The 17,161-nt window shown below is 48.7% G+C and overlaps 1 protein-coding gene across 1 annotated transcript; it reads left to right on the forward strand.

Annotated features, from left to right (window-relative positions):
- The first annotated feature begins 3,700 nt into the window (after nucleotides 1–3,700).
- On the forward strand, nucleotides 3,701–15,196 carry Klf11 (KLF transcription factor 11). The gene is made up of 4 exons (XM_021178917.2): nucleotides 3,701–3,900; nucleotides 5,884–6,135; nucleotides 7,192–8,125; nucleotides 12,594–15,196. Exons 1-4 carry the CDS (start codon nucleotides 3,859–3,861, stop codon nucleotides 12,872–12,874), a joined length of 1,509 nt encoding a protein of 502 aa, XP_021034576.1. The 5' UTR covers nucleotides 3,701–3,858; the 3' UTR covers nucleotides 12,875–15,196.
- The last annotated feature ends 1,965 nt before the right edge of the window (nucleotides 15,197–17,161 follow it).

The raw sequence follows: 17,161 nt of genomic DNA on the forward strand, positions 1-17,161 counted from the left end.
GATCTAGATGTCCTGATTATTCAACCATAAGTGTTAAACAATTCATAACACATCCATAATGGCCTGTTATTTAACCATTACCAGGAACAGGGTTGATTTTTATGGACCAATGTGCAATAACCTCCAAGACATAATGTGAGGTCAGCAGGCTCAGAAGGTTCATAGAATGCAATCCTCTCTGCAGGACAACATGCACACATATAGACTGCAAGCACATACAGGGGTTGGGCTTTCTGGCCTAAGGCACACTGCTCTCTCTAAAGCTCTTCTCTATAGCTATGTCCAGTCCTACCTGCTGGACTACACTGTCTCTGAGCATTGGATCATGGGGGTCTTATGAAGTTGTTTAGCTTATAAAAAGATCAATATCCTCTTGAATATGAGTAAGGTCAGGAGCTTGGCAGCAACAGAAGCCGGCTTGGCTGTCTGGAAGACGGACTGGATATGGGTAGACTTGGAGCCTTGTGACTTAAGAACCATGCTCCCAAGCATCCCTGCTGTCCAGGAAACACAGTGCAGAGTGAGAGAATTTCCAGGTCTCAGGAGAGCCATTGCCTTCTACCCTGTAAGAATGAAGCAGGCAGACAACACGACTTGGGTAACCTCACACTGCCAAAGAGGTGTCTTAGGTCCAAAGCCCAAGCACATGGCTTTGTACTGAGCAGTTGCCAGGGGCCATACTGCAGACTCAGAGCCAGCAGGCTACTGCTTCTCTCCAGGCAGAAGTAGCATCTGGAAAGCAAGGGTAGGACCTAGGGGTCTGGATGGAAACAGGGGTGGGAGCAATTGGGAAGCAGTGGGGAAAGATGGGGGTTCCTGTGCACTGGAGTCAGGGCCAGAAGAGTCCTGGGTAAGTTTGAATGTCCAGAGGTTTTGAGTATGGGACTGTATATTGTCCACTTTTGGAAAATCCTTCCGGCGATGAGAGGCAGATGCCAGCCTGGAGGTAGGAAGTTTTGCTGGGAAAAGGTAACAATCATTCAGGTCTGTCTGTATAGCAGCCTGAGCAAGGGGAGGAGTGAGTGATGGGGACAGTTGGAGCAGTATTTTAGAAGAAACGGTGATGTCATTGGTGAAAGAACAAACACAGGAAAGGGAGGAGCTGAAGGTGAACCATGTTACTAGATCAAGAGGCAGAATGTCCAGGGGCACCCTGCTGGAGTGAGGACATCAAATTAGGGTAAATACAAGTTCACTCCCAAGAATGCTGGATGAGAGAGAGAGGTACCTGAGAGGTGCTCCAGACAGAAGCCAGCAGGGTTGATAGGGCTGGTGTGATGCATTCAGTCAACAGTTATTGTGAGCTGATGTGGATAGATCAGCCATGCTCCCCATCCCAGAAGAGACAGACAGTACGCAAAGACACAGAAACACTGCAGAGCATGCAGAGTGCATGAGGAGGTAAGGCAGAGACAGCAGTGAGGGCGTGAGGTCAGTCTGAGTCCACAGGTATGCTGGGAGAGGCTGTCCAAGGGAGACGTGCCAGTAATGTCACAGCAAATGCTGAGCCCTGGAGACAGCAGTTGATGGGACAGGTGACCCAGAGGAGCCCTGGCTGCTTGTCTTAGTTTTGTGTTATAACAACACTTCCGAGACCAGGAAGTTTATATACAGTGTGTGTGTGTGTCCTTGTGGAGACTGGATGTTAACCTCCAATGTCATTTTTTTTTTTGAGGGGGGGAGGGTTCAAGACATGGTTTCTCTGTGTAGCCCTGGCTGTCCTGGAACTCACTCTGTAGACCAGGCTGTCCTGGAACTCACTCTGTAGACCATGCTGGCCTCGAACTCAGAAATTCGCCTGCCTCTGCCTCCTAAGTGCTGGGATTAAAGGCATGAGCCACCACCGCCCAGCTCTGGTGTCATTTCTTAGGAGCCACCTACCCTGGTTTTGTTGGATTTGTTTAAGACAGAGTGTCTCATTGGGATTGGGTGTAGGGACCTTGACTTGACCAGGCTGACTGAACAGTGAAGCCCAGTGTTTTCTGCCTGTCTGGACTTCCCCAGTGCTGGGATTACAGGTGCGTACCACCATGCCTAGCTTTTTATGTCGGTTCTAAGGGTGGACCTCGGGTCTTCTTGACGAAAGCTTTTTACCAACTGAGCCACACACCTCCACTTCCTATGTAAAAAGTCCATTCTGCTCAGAGCTCTGCAATCCAGGGAGACTAATTCTGCTCACCCTCTGACGTGTGTGTGTGTGTGTGTGTGTGTGTGAGGGGGGGGTCTTCCTGCTGGATTATGACACAATAGAGTGTCATGTGGCCAGGCAGAGTGAGCAAGCTAGCTGGTCTCTCTAATTTTAAGACCCCATAACCCTTCCTTTATCCCAATCACCCTCCAAAGGCTCCCTCTCCAAATACTATTAACATATTACTCTGGAAATTATTCTCCAACACATACTCCATAAAACCATGTGTGGGAGAGAACAGGAGACAGTGGGGACGTTGGATGGGCATTATAGAGGCATTATAGGTAAGGGTGAACACAGGGAGTCAGAAATTCAGTGTGGGAATGAGGCAAAAGCAATTTAAACAGGCCCGAGTAGAAGACTAACTCCATGTGTGTTAAATGCCCCAGTAGTTAGACATGTGAATTCACCTTTAAACACTCCTACTGTTACTTTCAACAAACTCCCTTTCTTTGGTTCACTTAATTCCATTGTCAAGCCAGTGTGAAACTGTGAGGAATCAGGGTTGCAACTATAACCCTTAGGCCTTACCAGCTTAAGGGCAGGGCTCTCTGCCTGCCTGCCTCTCCGCCTGCTCACCTGTCTGATAAAAATAGGTAGCATAATGTCCAGTTCCTGTCTGCTCATATCAACTATTATTCTCCCAGACCTCCACTAGTTTCAAGGCTCTGCAGTGAGGCATCAGGGGGTTAGTAGAGGGGTGCCCTATTGCTGCACTGTAGGTTGGATGGGGGCACGACATACTGCATGCATGACCTCTGCTCTCCAAGACTTGTGATGAGTGTACATGAATAACCGCACCTAAAGGCCCAAGGGGAAAAAACGGATACTCAGGATTTGGGTCAGGTCTCACGTAGGCCTGAGGACACCCCAAGTGGGTGTCCTTTGTATGGCCACTGGGGAGGACGCGCAGGCTTCATGAGGTACATGTCGGGTGGCTGACTACACGGCTGTAGTTCTTTTGTAGCAGACGGCAGATTAGAATAGGAAGAGCATTTGATCTGGCGCCATGCAGGAAAAAGCGGATGTCGTCCCTAAACCCAAGCAGCTTTCAAGCCTCTTCCTGGGCAGAGATGCGGTCCTAAGAGCCAGCGACAGCTTAAAAGAAATTAGAGACAGGGTGAGGCCGTCCCTGTGGGTCCCGCCTACCAGATCCGTCCACGGCGTGGGGCCAGCGCGCGACCTCTGCGAGCAGCCCCTGCGCAGAAGAGGACCTTACTGCGGTCGACTGCCGCCGCGCCGCCGCCGGGACCTTTCCCCTACTTTCCAGGCCTCACGCCCCGCCTCTAGCCCGGACCAAAACACGTGCCGCCGCCCGCCCCGCCGGATCACGCCGCAGCCAGGCTCCGATCACGCGCCCCCCCGCGGCGCCCATTGGCCCGCTTCTTGCCGGCCTGGCGCCGATTGGCTGGCGGCAGAGGCCATGCCCCCAGCAGGGAGCGGTGTATTTTGGTTTGCCCGCGCGCCCCGCCCAGGGCCGCTCCCTCCGCGGCGCCCCGCCCCTCCCGCGCCTCCCGGGCCGCGCGGAGGCAGAGCCGCGCGGCAAGGAGGGCGGAGGTGCGCGCCGGGAACAGACGCTCGGGACACGGCTGCCCGCCGCACACGTGCAGCCTCCGCCGCACGCAGAGCTCCTGCCTCGCAGCATTGCTGCCTGCAGGCCGTTCGGCACCATGCACTCGCCGGGCTCCACCGGCCCGGGCGACGGGCGCGCGGTAAGTGACGGGGCTGAGCGCGGGACGAGACGGGGGACGCGGGAGGGATGGTGACTTCTCGCTGCGGTGGGAGCTGCGGATTTGCTCTGGTCGGGGCAGGGACCGGGAGGCTCGGCCGGGTCAGGGTGGGGAGGGGGGTGTGTTAGCGCGGCAGCCTGCCTTCAGCTTTGTCTCTTGTCCGCTGCGGCCCCGCCCGGCGCGGCTATTTCCAGCCATGACGTCACCCGAATCCAGAGGAGGACTGCTGTTGTATGTGGGCGCGGCTGGCGGGAACTTGGGGGCGGAGTCAAAGCAGGGGCGCAGCATGGGGGCGTGGCGAGAGCGGCTAGTAGTGTGGGGGCGGGGCCAAAGCTAGGGCGTGGGCAAGCGTGCTTGGAGGAGATATTGGGGAACTAGATGGGACCAAGGCGAAGGACATGGTGAAAGCACCTGGTAGTAGTGTAAGAGGGCGGAACCGAAGCTAGAGAGCTTGGTGAGAACCTCTGGTAGGACTGTGGGGCGGGGCCGATGTAAGAGTGCTTAGTGAGAGTTTATCTAGGGGCGGGGCAAAGGCTAAGCGGAAGGGAGGGAGTGTGGTGAGAGCTTCTGGTAGGCCTGTAGTGGGAGGGGCTGTGGGTGGAGCCAAAGTAAAGGTGTCTCTGGAGGGTGTGGCCAGAGTGCCTGGATGGGGTTAGGAAGGAATGAGGAGCAAGGCAATAGTGTGTCTTGATAGGCGAGTGTGCAAGAGTGTGGTTCGAAGAGGTGTGTCAGCCAAGCTTAATGGGCTGGTAAGGGTAGAGCTGGGCGAAGGGTGGAGTCTAAGTGAGAAGGGGTGTGGTAAAATGGGACTTTGCAGGCTTGGGCCCAGGGACTGAGTGAAGTCATGGCAGGGACCTCTGTCAGAAGGTGTAGGATGCGGAGCAACGGGACCTGACAGAAATGTAGGGGGGCAGAGAAGTGGTACAGAGCAGGTTCCTGGTGAGAACACAGTATTACATGGACTCAAGGGAACCTACGTTCGCATCCTTTCCTAGTATGGGGCTGGACATTGATTCCACTTGAAGGCTCAAAATCAAAATACCCTTCCAGGAGGTTGTCTGGCCCCTATGGTCATATCTTTGCCTGTTCACTGAAGGGGAATCTGGACAGACAGGAAGTTTTGAAGCTCAGAAAATATGTATGGAAATATGTGTCCATAGGCTTAAGTTTCTCTTTTGGACAGGATGGGTTCCAGTCCCTTCCTCCCCACTCCTGCGTGTAAAGGTGACATGGTATACAGGAGGAGACACCTTTCCTGGATTATGGTTGAGCTTTCTCATGCTGCTCCTCTCACCTGACCTCCTCCCTAGTTCTCATAACAAGTGATTTAATGTTTCTGAGTCTGCTGAGGAAGCAGGCAGTCACGGAGGACTGTGCTGCTGTGGAACCTAGGTCCAGCCACTGGGAAATTAAGCTTGGGGTAGTGCTTCCTTTCTTAGGGACACCACTCTGGTCCTTTTGAGCTAGATGACCTTACCCACCAGCTAACTGGCTGCTTGGTTTCATCTGCTGCTTGGTCTGTTTCCCTTTCCTACAACACCTTCCTACTAGCCATTCTGGTGTGTACCTCTAGCGTTAATCTTCATCCTTTAGCCAAGAGAAGAAGTCAGTAACCTGTTTATTTTATAGCTGTGGGGAATGAATTCAGGGGCACACATGAGGTAGTCAGGCATTAAACTATTGAGCAATCGCCCCGCCTTGAAACCTTTTTAAGAATCAGGGGGTTTTTTTGTTTGTTTGTTTCTTTGTTTTTTTTGTGGAAACTGTTTCTCAACCAACCCCAGTCTTCAGAGCTTGAAAACAAAGTTGTGTTGAGAGTCCCGTTTGGGTTTTTTTTATTCCAAGACAGAGACCATTGCTTTGTTAAGGGTGCGGCACATGTCTATGGTAGACCCACACGCCTGTCAGGGTTACCGTCCCTTTATTCTCCTGAACTAAGAGGCCACTGTGTTGTGCTGCCTTTAGGCTGACATCGTGGACATTTGTGAGTCGATCCTGGAGAGGAAGCGGCATGACAGCGAAAGGTCCACGTGCAGCGTCCTGGAGCAGACGGACATCGAAGCTGTGGAAGCTCTTGTCTGCATGAGCTCTTGGGGTCAAAGGTCTCAGATGAGACCCCTCACGCCTGTCTCTGACTCTGGTGATGTCACCACTGCTGTGCTTATGGACACGGCTACACCTGATCTACCAAAGGACTTCCATTCTTTTTCAACTCTGGTAAGAGGAGGTGGGGAAGAGAAGCATTTTTGTGAACTGCCTGGAATAGCGTAGGTAAAATGTGCTGGAGAACTTGGAAGGAGATTAACAAATGATGCTGGCCAAGAGGCTGCCTGTACTCCTTTTATGTGGATGCCAAAGTGTGAAAATTCCTCTCTTAAATGTGCTTTCTGTTCAGTGGTAGGTCATAACTTGCTGACAGGTGCTCAGGGACAAAGCCTGTAGGTGGTTGCAGAAAGGTGTATTATGCTTGCTTTCTAGGAGTCTTAAGGTGTGGTCTTGAGTGGTCCCAGACTAGGATGAGGATTTGTGGGAAACGAGAACACATGTGCTCTGACATCAGACAGTCTTTAGCTTAGTGGAGACATGTCACCTCTGCCTTCCTGTGACAGCCAACTAGTGTAACTTGAAGTTGGTAAACCAGTATTTTATTTTTAGGTTTTAACTTACAGCACCAGTGAAAGTGCTTCCAGGTTGGAGAAGTCAGATCGAATGCTAGCAGTAGTGCAGCTGAGAGCTGACTGCCCAGGCTAGGGACTTGCTGGAGAAGCATATGGGAGGAGGAACTGGAGGAGTTGGTGGCAGTGACCACTGGAGGAAGTCCAGGCTGGCTCATAGTAGCCCCTCAGGTTTTCAGGCTTGGGCTTTTGTGAGGTGGCCAAGAAACTGCTGGGAGCCAGCACAGAGAGGTTTGGCTCAGGAGAACCAGTGCTTTCTTGATTTAAGGACTGAAACGTCATGAGCACTTTTATTTTAAAGTAAGAATCTGTTTTCTTTCTGCAGTCCTTGTAGTTAAATTGCTTATTTCAGTAGCTACACATGACCGAGGGTTGACACCACCCTTCCTTCCAACAAGACATATGCATGGTTGAGTAGGGACAGTCCGTATTGGGAGAAGTGGGAACAGCAGAATCCCCAGCGATCCCTTGGGTCAGTCAGCGCAGTCCCCTCACAGGCAGCGGGAGCAGTGCCGTCAGATAATTTCCTTGCTGCTCTTTTGACCAAAACAACCTTTGATGTGGTGCTGTTCTTTCTTTCCCTTTTTCTTTTAAAAAGTGTATAACTCCTCCTCAGAGCCCAGAGCTCACGGAGCCGTCAACAGGGACCCCTGTTCCTTCCCAAGTAGTTAACTCCAAAGGATGCATGGTCACTGCCCTCCCCCCATCCCCTACTGGGGGCCCCAGAACACTGAGCAAGAGGGAACCACTGGAGCCAGCCTCAGGGTCCTCCTGCAGGGCTGTGATGACCAGTGTAATCCGTCACACTGGGGAGAGTCCTGCTCCTTTGTGCTTCCCAACTGGCCCCACTCAAGAGCAACGAGCATCCGACAGCGGAGAAGGACAGGAGCGTTTGCTGGACCACCTTGAAGCCTTGCAGGACACACGCTTGGCAAATGGCTTACTCGTCACTAACTTGGTTTCCTGTCAGCCTTGCTTGCACAAGTCCGGTGGTTCGTTCCCCACTGACAAAGGCCAACAAACAGGATGGCCCGCTGCTGTTCAGACCTGCTTACCAAAGAATCCTGAAAGTGACTTGTCAAGGAAAACCACCCCTCTGATTTCTGTCCCTGTCTCCAGTCCCCCTGTCCTTTGCCAGATGGTCCCTGTGGCTGGACAGAATGGCTTGTTCTCAGCTTTTTTGAAACCTCCTACCCAGTTGCCTGCAGGGACTATCAAACCCATTCTACCCCAAGCTGCTTCAATGTCTCAGCCTGTGTTCATGGGCCCACCTGTGCCTCAGGGAACTGTGATGCTGGTCTTGCCACAGAACACCTTCCCCCAGCCTGCTGCCTGTCCATCCAGTGTCATGGCCATTGGAAATACCAAGCTGTTGCCCCTTGCCCCTGCACCAGTGTTCCTTGCCTCCAGCCAGAACTGTGCCCCTCAGGTAGACTTTTCCCGAAGGAGGAACTATGTTTGCAACTTCCCAGGATGCCGGAAGACCTACTTCAAAAGTTCCCACCTTAAAGCTCATCTTCGCACTCACACAGGTAAGTGGTAGGGGTAGAAGTTAAGTCCGGTTCTTCCTCTCAGCCCCTGCTCCCAGAAATAAGACTCAGACTCAAATTATATTTACAAATACCTTGGCCATATAGCTGAGCTCTACTCTGACTAGATCATAACTTAGATAACCCAATTATTTTAACCTACATTCTGCCACATGGCTGGTCTCCTGCCCCATGGCTCAGGTACCATGTCTACCTCAACTAATGAGGATGTATATAGTTCAGTTCTCAGTGAAACCAGCTCATTTCAAGTGCATGTGGCTAGTGGCTTCCCTAATGGCAGGAGAATATAGTAGATCTTCCCAGGTGAATCTCCTGCCTGGCTCTATCCCAGAATTCTTCCCAGAAGTCCTACCTCCTATTTCCTACCTAAGCCATAGGCCAGGGGATTATTGACAGGTACCACATCCATACAGACATAAAATATTCTTTCTACAGTGGGGTGCCTGGTGTGATGGGAACACAGCTCAAGGGAGGAAAGATCCCTGAGACCCCTTTAAGAGAGGCAGGTACCTGCCGGAGGGAGGAGAGAATGGGGACGTGTGATGGCTTTAGGATACTCTTCACCCTACTACAGTAGGCGTTAGTAAAAACATCCGTGTGACTGGAGGTGTGTTCAGACCCTCAAAGTTCATACTATAGAGTGTTTTAACTGTACAGTTGAAACTGTAGAGTTTTAGGTTAAGAAGTCACACAAGTTATAAACTCCTGAGTTTATTTTTTTTTAACATTCTCTGGCCATTAGGATAGCCACTAGCCATATGCACTTGAAAAGGGGTGGTTTGAGAACTACATTGCACATTCTCATTAGTCGATGTTTTACAGCTCCGTGAGCTGGTGACTGCCAGCCATGCTGTCCAGCAGGGACACTGGGCGCCACCTGGCAGGAATCACTTGGTAGAGTAGAGCGAGTGTTTCTTAGGTGCTCTGTGAGTTGATGTGTTTGGCATTTTTTTGTGGTCCGGTGGTTACATAGTCTAGTCTTCTTGTTAAAGCTGACTTTAGAGAATCACATATTTACATGTGAGCATGTGTACAGACGTCTGCAGTAAAGCTTCCTACACTCAACCCTGAAACATCACCCCATTAGGATGTCTGGATCGAGTACAGGAATGGCCTGGAGAGAGTTCCTGCTGCAGTTTTTTATTTCAAAATAGGTTGATGCAGGCTGGCTTCTAATTAGCACAGTGTACTCGGGCTGTGGCAGACTCCACTTCAGAACGGTGTACAGTCTGGTATGCAGACATTCCAGAAAGAATTGTCCCTTCATATGCTGGAGCCGAGGTTGGCTTTAGGTTCGGACCTTACAGCTGCCCTGGACTTGTCTCCTTGTCAGAGCAAACACAGGCTCTTTTGTTCTCATCTGTCTGTTTCCACACATCAGCCTCAGCCCTCTCCCATCTCTGCCTATTGATCCTTTCAGGGCCTGCCCCACATCAGTTGAGTGTATGTTGATATCCATCCTCTTTGACCCTAGGGAGTTATTGTGTCTCACCACCACTTCCTTTGTTGCTTCACTTCTGCTTTGTTTTTACAATTTTAGGATTTTTAAATTATCATTATCACTACTACTACTACTACTATTTTGGTTTGGGGTTTTTAAACAGTGGGTTTTTTTCTCTGTAGTCCTGGCCATCCTGGAACTTGCTCTATATACACTAGGCTAGCCTTGAAATCCACCTACCTCTGCCTCCTGAGTACTGAGATTAAAGGGGTATGCCACCACACCCATTATGTTTCTGTGTGTGAGTATGTGCATGTGAGCGCAGCGGCCTGTAGATTTGACCCCTGGAGCTGGAGTTACATGTGATTGTGAGTTGCCACTGTAAGTCCTGGGGTCTGCTGTATGTGTGATGCAAGAGCAGCGAGCATGCTAAATCGTGACGCCCACCCCCCTTGTTTTATCGTTACTTATCTATCTAAACTGGATACGAATGCCTGGTGTCACACCTTGTAAATGGTGGTCATCCACCTTTATCAAGGTTGTTCTGGTAGCTGTGTGTGATGAAGCAGCAACCTGCAATGTTCACATGGGCTCTTTGGCATGGTGAACCCCCATTTTTTGCTTGGTCTGTCTAGATGAACTTTACATCAGAGCAAAGATTGTATATTGGGAGAGGTGACTGGGTTTCCATGTTCACTCAGTTTCCCTCCTGTCAGACCCGCAAAACCTGAGAGAAAGCCAGTTCCTTCCATGCTTCTCAGAGTTCAGTTCAGTTTAAACAAGTGTGAGGCTCTGACGAGACCACTGCTTTTCCATTCACCAGCTCTCCGTGGAGTCTTCCAAAGCACGGAAGCTTCAGGTGGGCTTACTTCAGATTGTGTTTCAAGTATTTCTTTTAACCAGAACAATTATTTAAATGAAGAAAGTCAGGTGAATGGGTACACCATTTTGGCTGAATACAAGGAATTTTGTAAATCGTGTGCCAAGGGGCTGGCATTCTCTGTGCAACTCCTGGACATTGTGTATGCTACTGACCTCAGGGGAGCAGGGGTAGGAAGGGCAGCTGTCTGCGTCTGCTTTTGGATGTTCTCACGGGATCTAAGACAGTGGTAAAGAATACTCCACCAGGCTCCAGGCTCTGGAGCGGTGAGCATGAACAGCGTGTTTCACTCAGTTATCTGTAAGATCTTCCCAGTGTGGCAGAGACTACCATCTAGTGTGCCTGAGAGCTTGCTTTTATAACAAGGCCACTACTGGGACTCTGTTAGTCAGGACCAGGCAGTGATCAATGATCCTACTACCTCTTAAGAATCAGTGATGTATGACTTCAGAATTACATTTCCAAGGTGTGGAGTTTGGGGTCATAATCCAACCACATCAGCCATCTTTGCTTCCATGGAAGATTTTGAAATCCAGACTATGAAGCCTCTCGCTGCTGGATTTTCTGTTAGTTCAACTCTGAGATCTATCAGAATTGGTGTCTCTTCAGAGCTAGTATTGGCTACCTGCTATAGGAAATCATGGAGACAGATCACAGAGCAGTGCATAGCTATCTAGCAAATCATCCCTCATGCATGTAGTCTATGATTGCCATGGATACAGAGAAGGGCCTGGTCCCGTGCTGGTTGGAACAGGAGGTTGTTGAAGAGGGGGGTGTACTATTTATCTGCTAAAGGCTTCATTGCCTCTGTAACTCCAGGAGGATGATACTTGGCTCTAGAGCGTCAGGAGGCACTTAAAGCTTCTGACAAGAAAGTGAGCTCAAACTCGGACCTGTGTGGCGTTTAATATTGACTGTCAGCTTGACAGAATGTAGAACCTTGGTTGGGCCTTGAGGGGAGAAGGTTTAGTTAGGTTACCTGAAGTGGGAAGACCCACATTAACTAGGATTCTGGATTGGATAAAGAGGAGAAAAGAAAGCTGAGCACCAGATTTCATTTCTCTCTGCTTCTGGACTGTGGACACAGTGTGACCAGCTGCTTCAAGCTCCGCCCACCATGCTCTCCTGCCATGGTGGATCTATGCTCTCAAACTGAGCCAGAATGAACACTTCCTTAACTTGCTTTTGTCAGCACCGTGGAAAGTAACTGATGCAGCCTGTTTGTCAGTGAGATAAGAAGTGGGGACAGAAACCAATGATTCTAAGAAATCTTAAAGCCCCTTGGAAGGACTTTTTAGGGTATGTGCAGTTTGTCCTGAGAGAAAGAATTATTTCCTTAAAGGATTTTCTGCCACATCTGAGAATGGTAGCCAGTTGGTAGAGTACCTACCTAGCATTCACAAAGTCCCTCCCTAGCATGTAAAATTGAGGAAGGTGGTGCACACTTAAGAGGTAGAGCTAGGAGAATCAGAAGTTGGGTGTCCTTCCTGCCACATGAGTGTCGGAGGCTGTCCTGGCCTTCATAAAACCCTGTCTCAGAAAGAAAGCATTTTCCAGAGTCAAGTTCTCAAGCCTGGCCTATACTAAGCAAGACCCTACCAAAGAGAAAAATATCCAGGATGTTGGTATACACCTTTAATCCCAGCACTTGGGAGGCAGAGACAGATCTCTATGAGGTTAAGGTCTGGTCTATGTAGGGAATTCCAGGACAGCCAGGGCTACACAGTGAGACCTTGTCTCGAAAGAAGTCTTTCCCAAGTATAACAGTTGATTAGTCTTTTTTTTTTTTTTTTTAATGCTTCTTAAAAGCAAGGGATGGTAGTGCATGCCTATAACTCCATCACATAAGTAAATACATAATGAGTCTCCGTGAAGCAACATACATCTGTACATGTCAATTTGTTGAGAGATTAAGATTATCCTAGTTTGATACCTGTGGGCTTTGGCAGATTGCATCATGGGGTAGAAAGAAATGCATTGTGGAGGCCTTGCTGAGTTCTGAGCAGCCCAGGGCTACACAGCAGGTGTTATTCTTCTGCTGTCTGATGAACAGACCTGTGGGCAGCACTGGTGGACTTCTCAGTAAGGTGCTGAGCGTGCACATTTACTTCACTGTGTCCTTCCACCAGGGGAGAAGCCTTTTACCTGCAGCTGGGACGGCTGTGACAAGAAGTTCGCAAGGTCAGATGAACTGTCTCGCCACCGCAGGACTCACACGGGAGAGAAGAAGTTTGTGTGTCCTGTGTGTGACCGGCGCTTCATGCGGAGTGACCACCTGACAAAGCACGCTCGTCGCCACATGACAACCAAGAAGATCCCAGGCTGGCAGGCAGAGGTGGGCAAGCTGAACAGAATCACTTTGGCAGAGAGCCCCGGGAGCATCCTTGAACCCTTGCCGGCCTCTGGCTGAGGCATCCTTCTGTGGCATCCGTCACCTGTGGGCTTCTTCAAAAGCCTCTTCAGGAATGGAACCCGTGTGTTCCTCTCCAAAAATAAATGTGCTCTCTGGGCTGTTGACGTGGGGAGCTGGTTCTGATGGAAGTATATTAATTTTACTTTTCTGGTTGGGACCCTGTTTGATATCTTTTGTAGTTTTAGAACTCTGACTGTCTTTGTCTGTGTGTGTGTCTCTGTTTCTCTGTCTCTCTGTGTCTCTCTCTCTTTCTCTCTCTCTCTCTGTCTGTCTGTCTGTCTGTCTGTAAGGAAATGGAAGAAAATTTGCTCTAAACCACCAGCATTCAAACAAATATTTCTGCAATAAAGTTTACAAAGTCTGGATTTTTTTTTTATACCTTTCTATTCATGTTTTGTAGAAATGTGACAGGGTACTAATTTTTATACTTTTTATAAAAATATTTATATTGTGCTCAAATCACTGGTTTGTGGATAGAAAATTTTACAGCCTTCTTTTCCATGTTTTATAACAAAGTTTTGTAATAACCCTGCTTAAGAGTAAGCCTGGTAGTTAGTCAGATAGAAGCAAAAATAACAAGTTTGTTACCAGCCTTTTATAGTCAATATTTTAGATCAGAACTGGTTGAATAAAGAACTCTTAAAGGGGAAAAATAAACTTTGTAGTTAGCTTCTTTGTATCAGTTTCAGGGGAAATTCTAGCAATCGATCCTATAGCCCACAGAACTAAAATTGTGCTTAGGTAAAACTAATCATGTGAGTCTGGTGTCCCTGTGCAAGGTGTGCCCAGGTCTGCCTGGGCTGCTGGCCAGCTGAGCAGGGGCGAATGTGGACTGGTGACTCCTGGGCATCTGTCTGCTAAGAGCAAATGACCCCATGTCTTGTCTGTATTAAGCACCAACACTAAGAATGTAGACGCAGAAACTTTGTATGTTACCTGTTGGCTTCTGTTGTGGTTTTGTACTGCGTGCTGGATTGAATGACCACAGGGAAAAGGAAATGTCTATACTGGTTGGTTAAACTCTCCACCAGAGTGCAGCTTCCACAAAGCAAGGCAAGGCCTTTGTGCACATTCGGCTCTGGAGTTCGGATGCCTCTCTGACTATGGACAAAACACTGAGAAACGTATCATTAAATGGCAGTGGCTGTCACTCAACTGCTTTTCCAATCATTGTGTGTGAAGGAAATTCGTTTGCTCAAACAAGAAGACTTGGAATGGGTATATTGTAGCTTTCCTGAAAACAGATTTCAGGCACTGCTTTTACGCCTCGTGAGCGTGTGTTCTGCATCCAGGTGATCACAAAAACATAATGGTTTTAGATAAATTCTGGGAAGCTCAGGCACTACAGTAAGTGTGATAACAGGTATATTATGCTGTTTGGGCAGCCTGAGACTATTTTTGTGTGGTATGTATTAGGTTTTGTATTTGCCTTTTAATCATTGGCATTTAACTTTATTAAATGATGGCAAGGTTGAAATAATTAAACATAAAATGAGGCTTTTGTGTTCAGGTCTTTTGAGCCTTATATAACCGTTACGTGGTCATACCTTGTATGTTACTTGACCCCTGTTAAGCTGCTGTGGTAGCCGAGTTCTGTATGTACATGTGTTTAGGAACTGCCCAGACAGCAGTCTTGCTATTGTCTTTCAACATAATGGAGTGCAGGAAAACTAACTGTATATAGCACCCTGGTCCTGTCCACCTGTTTTAAGTCAGCATCTACACTGGCGACCGTGTAAGTGATAAATGGCATCCAACTTGGATGTCTTTTTTCATTGTGACATGCAGAGTGCTGTACCTTGTCCTGGCATTTCTGTGGGTAGCAGAAGGCCTTGGGGTGTTTGGTTGTTCATCACAGGACTTTATCTGACCAGTGTTGTTTCTAAATGACTGGTGTGTTGCAATGCCATTAGGGTTCCATTTCCCAATTAGATTTAGAAACCCCTTTTCTGAAAGAGCCCCCAACATTTGTCTACTGAAAGACTAAGTTGGAAAACAGTTCCTATCTGAAAAGGACTCCTGAGCCCCAGAGCCCCGGGAGTGGCTGCTCCCTTGAGGGCCCTCCCCAAATCCCCACGGCGTGGTGGTGACCCCAGTGCACTTTATCGCTTGAGAAGTTCTTGATTTGATTTTTTATTTTTTTGTTGAGCCTTTCAGTAGTTTTAGTAATAAAAGTTTAAATGTTAACAACTTTTGTTTTATGTAAAAGACTTTGACTTATTTAAATGAATATGTGTAATGTACCTTTTTTTTTCTTTGAATCGTATAAAATTCTCTTGGTTCGCAGACAAGACTTGAGTGATGTGTTGTATAACTGTGTTCGTGTGATTCTGGAAGATTCATCATGTATTGGCCTAACTTGAACTCTTATTTTGGGCGGTTCTAGTTGGTTTCAGAGAATGCAATACAATGGCAAAGATAAGAATCTTTGCTGCCAGCCGGGCGTGGTGGCACACGCCTTTAATCCCAGCACTTGGGAGGCAGAGGCGGGCGGATTTCTGAGTCCAAGGCCAGCCTGGTCTACCAAAGTGAGTTCCAGGACAGCCAGGGCTATACAGAGAAACCCTGTCTCGAAAAACCAAAAAAAAAAAAAAAAAAAAAAAGAATCTTTGCTGCCAAGTTCAGGCAGTTTGAACATTAAAATAACAGCAGCAATGTAGTTATCGCCTAACAGTAGTGGAGACTGACTTCCATTTCTGCTGGTACCAGCCATCCACAGCAAGGGTCAGGACAAGATTCCCTCAGTGTCCTCCCTCCCCACCTCTTGCATCCGGCTGGCCTCTACAATTCAGAGTATGCATCAGTCAGGCCCCACAGTAACCTTGGGAGGCTGGAGACATGGCTACTACTGCTCCTGAGAGACTATGTGCTGGGTAGCAGGGTGAGTCTCCCCTGTTGCTCCTGGGCTCTTGTAGACAGAGACTGACTACAAGAGGGGTCATATGGGTATGAATCCAGACAGCCACCTTCCTAATGAGCGGCTGAGACTTACCTGTCTATCTCTGCCTCTTGGACACATAATATACTTCACCTCTCTTGTTTTATTTGTCCAGGGCCTGGTTGCACTAAGCTTGCAATAGGCTATGCCCACTTGTCTGTCATAGATGTTCCACAAGAGGAATTGCTTTTGCAGTAATCTGGACTGCAAGTAGTCTAAAGACTATGTGTGCTATATAATATATATCACCCACCAGCAACTTTGGGGTGTAAGCTGTGGGCCAACTACTTCTGAGGGTTCAACTGCTTCTCTGTCTTTCCCAGGACCCCATGTCTAGAGTAGGCAACTTCTCCCTGTCAGCACTGGAAAGGGTTTTTCTGTGCAGCCCTGGTTGTCCTGGAACTCACTCTGTAGACCAGGCTGGCTTCAAACTCAAAGATCCGCCTGCCTCTGCCTCCCAAGTGCTGAGATTAAAGAGGTGTGCCACCATCATCCAGCAAACGAAGGATTTCTTTATACCATGAAACAGTTCCTTCCTGCCTTTTAAGGTCTAAGTTGCACCCCAAAAAAGGTCTAATTATAAAGCCCCCTTCCTAGAGGAGGGAACTAACCTTCAGGGTCTAATATGTGACCAGCAGGAGGGCTCAGTGGGTTAAGGCACCTGTCACCAAGCCTGGGGACTGGAGTTTGCTTGGTAGAAAGAGAATCTTAACTCCTGCAAATTGTCCTCTGACTTCCACACATGCACCACAGCCTGAACACCCACATAATACACATACACATGCTTGTGCACACACACAAATATTGTTACAATAAAACTCTTAGAAATATGTGATTTATGCTCTTAATGCTCAGAATCACCCAAGGACACCTTCCTCCTAACTGTGTCCAATGACTTACTAAACACATTTCTTCCTGAGTCTGGAAGAAATAAATTTAGGAACACTTCCTGTGAAAGAGCTCCCACCATTTGTCTACTGAGAGACTAAAGTTGGAAAACAATTCCTATCTGGCGAGTACTCCTGAGCCCCTCAGCCCCGGAGGCTGTCAGTAAATGCAGTGTGGCTGCATGGGGGGGGGGGGGGGGTTGAAGGACAACCTGTCGGAATTGGTTCTTTCCTTCTACCACTGGGCCCACTAGCTCTGCAGCTGACCTTTCTCAAGATGTGTGAAAGCTGTGTTTGAGAAAACCTGAGCCCTTCTGGTCAGAAATCCTGGGTAGGCTTTCTGGACAGAGGGGCCAGAGCCTCGAGAAGCTCCCAGACCTCTGCTCTTGTGTCCATGAAGTATGGGGGGCAGCTTGGCAGGAGCCTTCTCCATCAGCAGGGGCTGGTCCAAACTGCCTG

The sequence above is a fragment of the Mus caroli genome, unplaced genomic scaffold (assembly GCF_978045245.1).
Source record: "Mus caroli unplaced genomic scaffold, Mus_caroli_1 scaffold_14, whole genome shotgun sequence".
Classification (NCBI taxonomy): Eukaryota; Metazoa; Chordata; class Mammalia; order Rodentia; family Muridae; genus Mus; species Mus caroli.

Excerpts from the sequence above, each read along its gene's own strand:
- Klf11 (XM_021178917.2), top strand. The coding sequence starts at position 3,859 with ATGCACTCGCCGGGCTCCACCGGCCCGGGCGACGGGCGCGCG. Across the intron at positions 6,136-7,191 it reads TCCATTCTTTTTCAACTCTG|TGTATAACTCCTCCTCAGAG; the intron begins GTAAGAGGAGGT and ends TCTTTTAAAAAG. Across the intron at positions 8,126-12,593 it reads TCATCTTCGCACTCACACAG|GGGAGAAGCCTTTTACCTGC; the intron begins GTAAGTGGTAGG and ends TCCTTCCACCAG.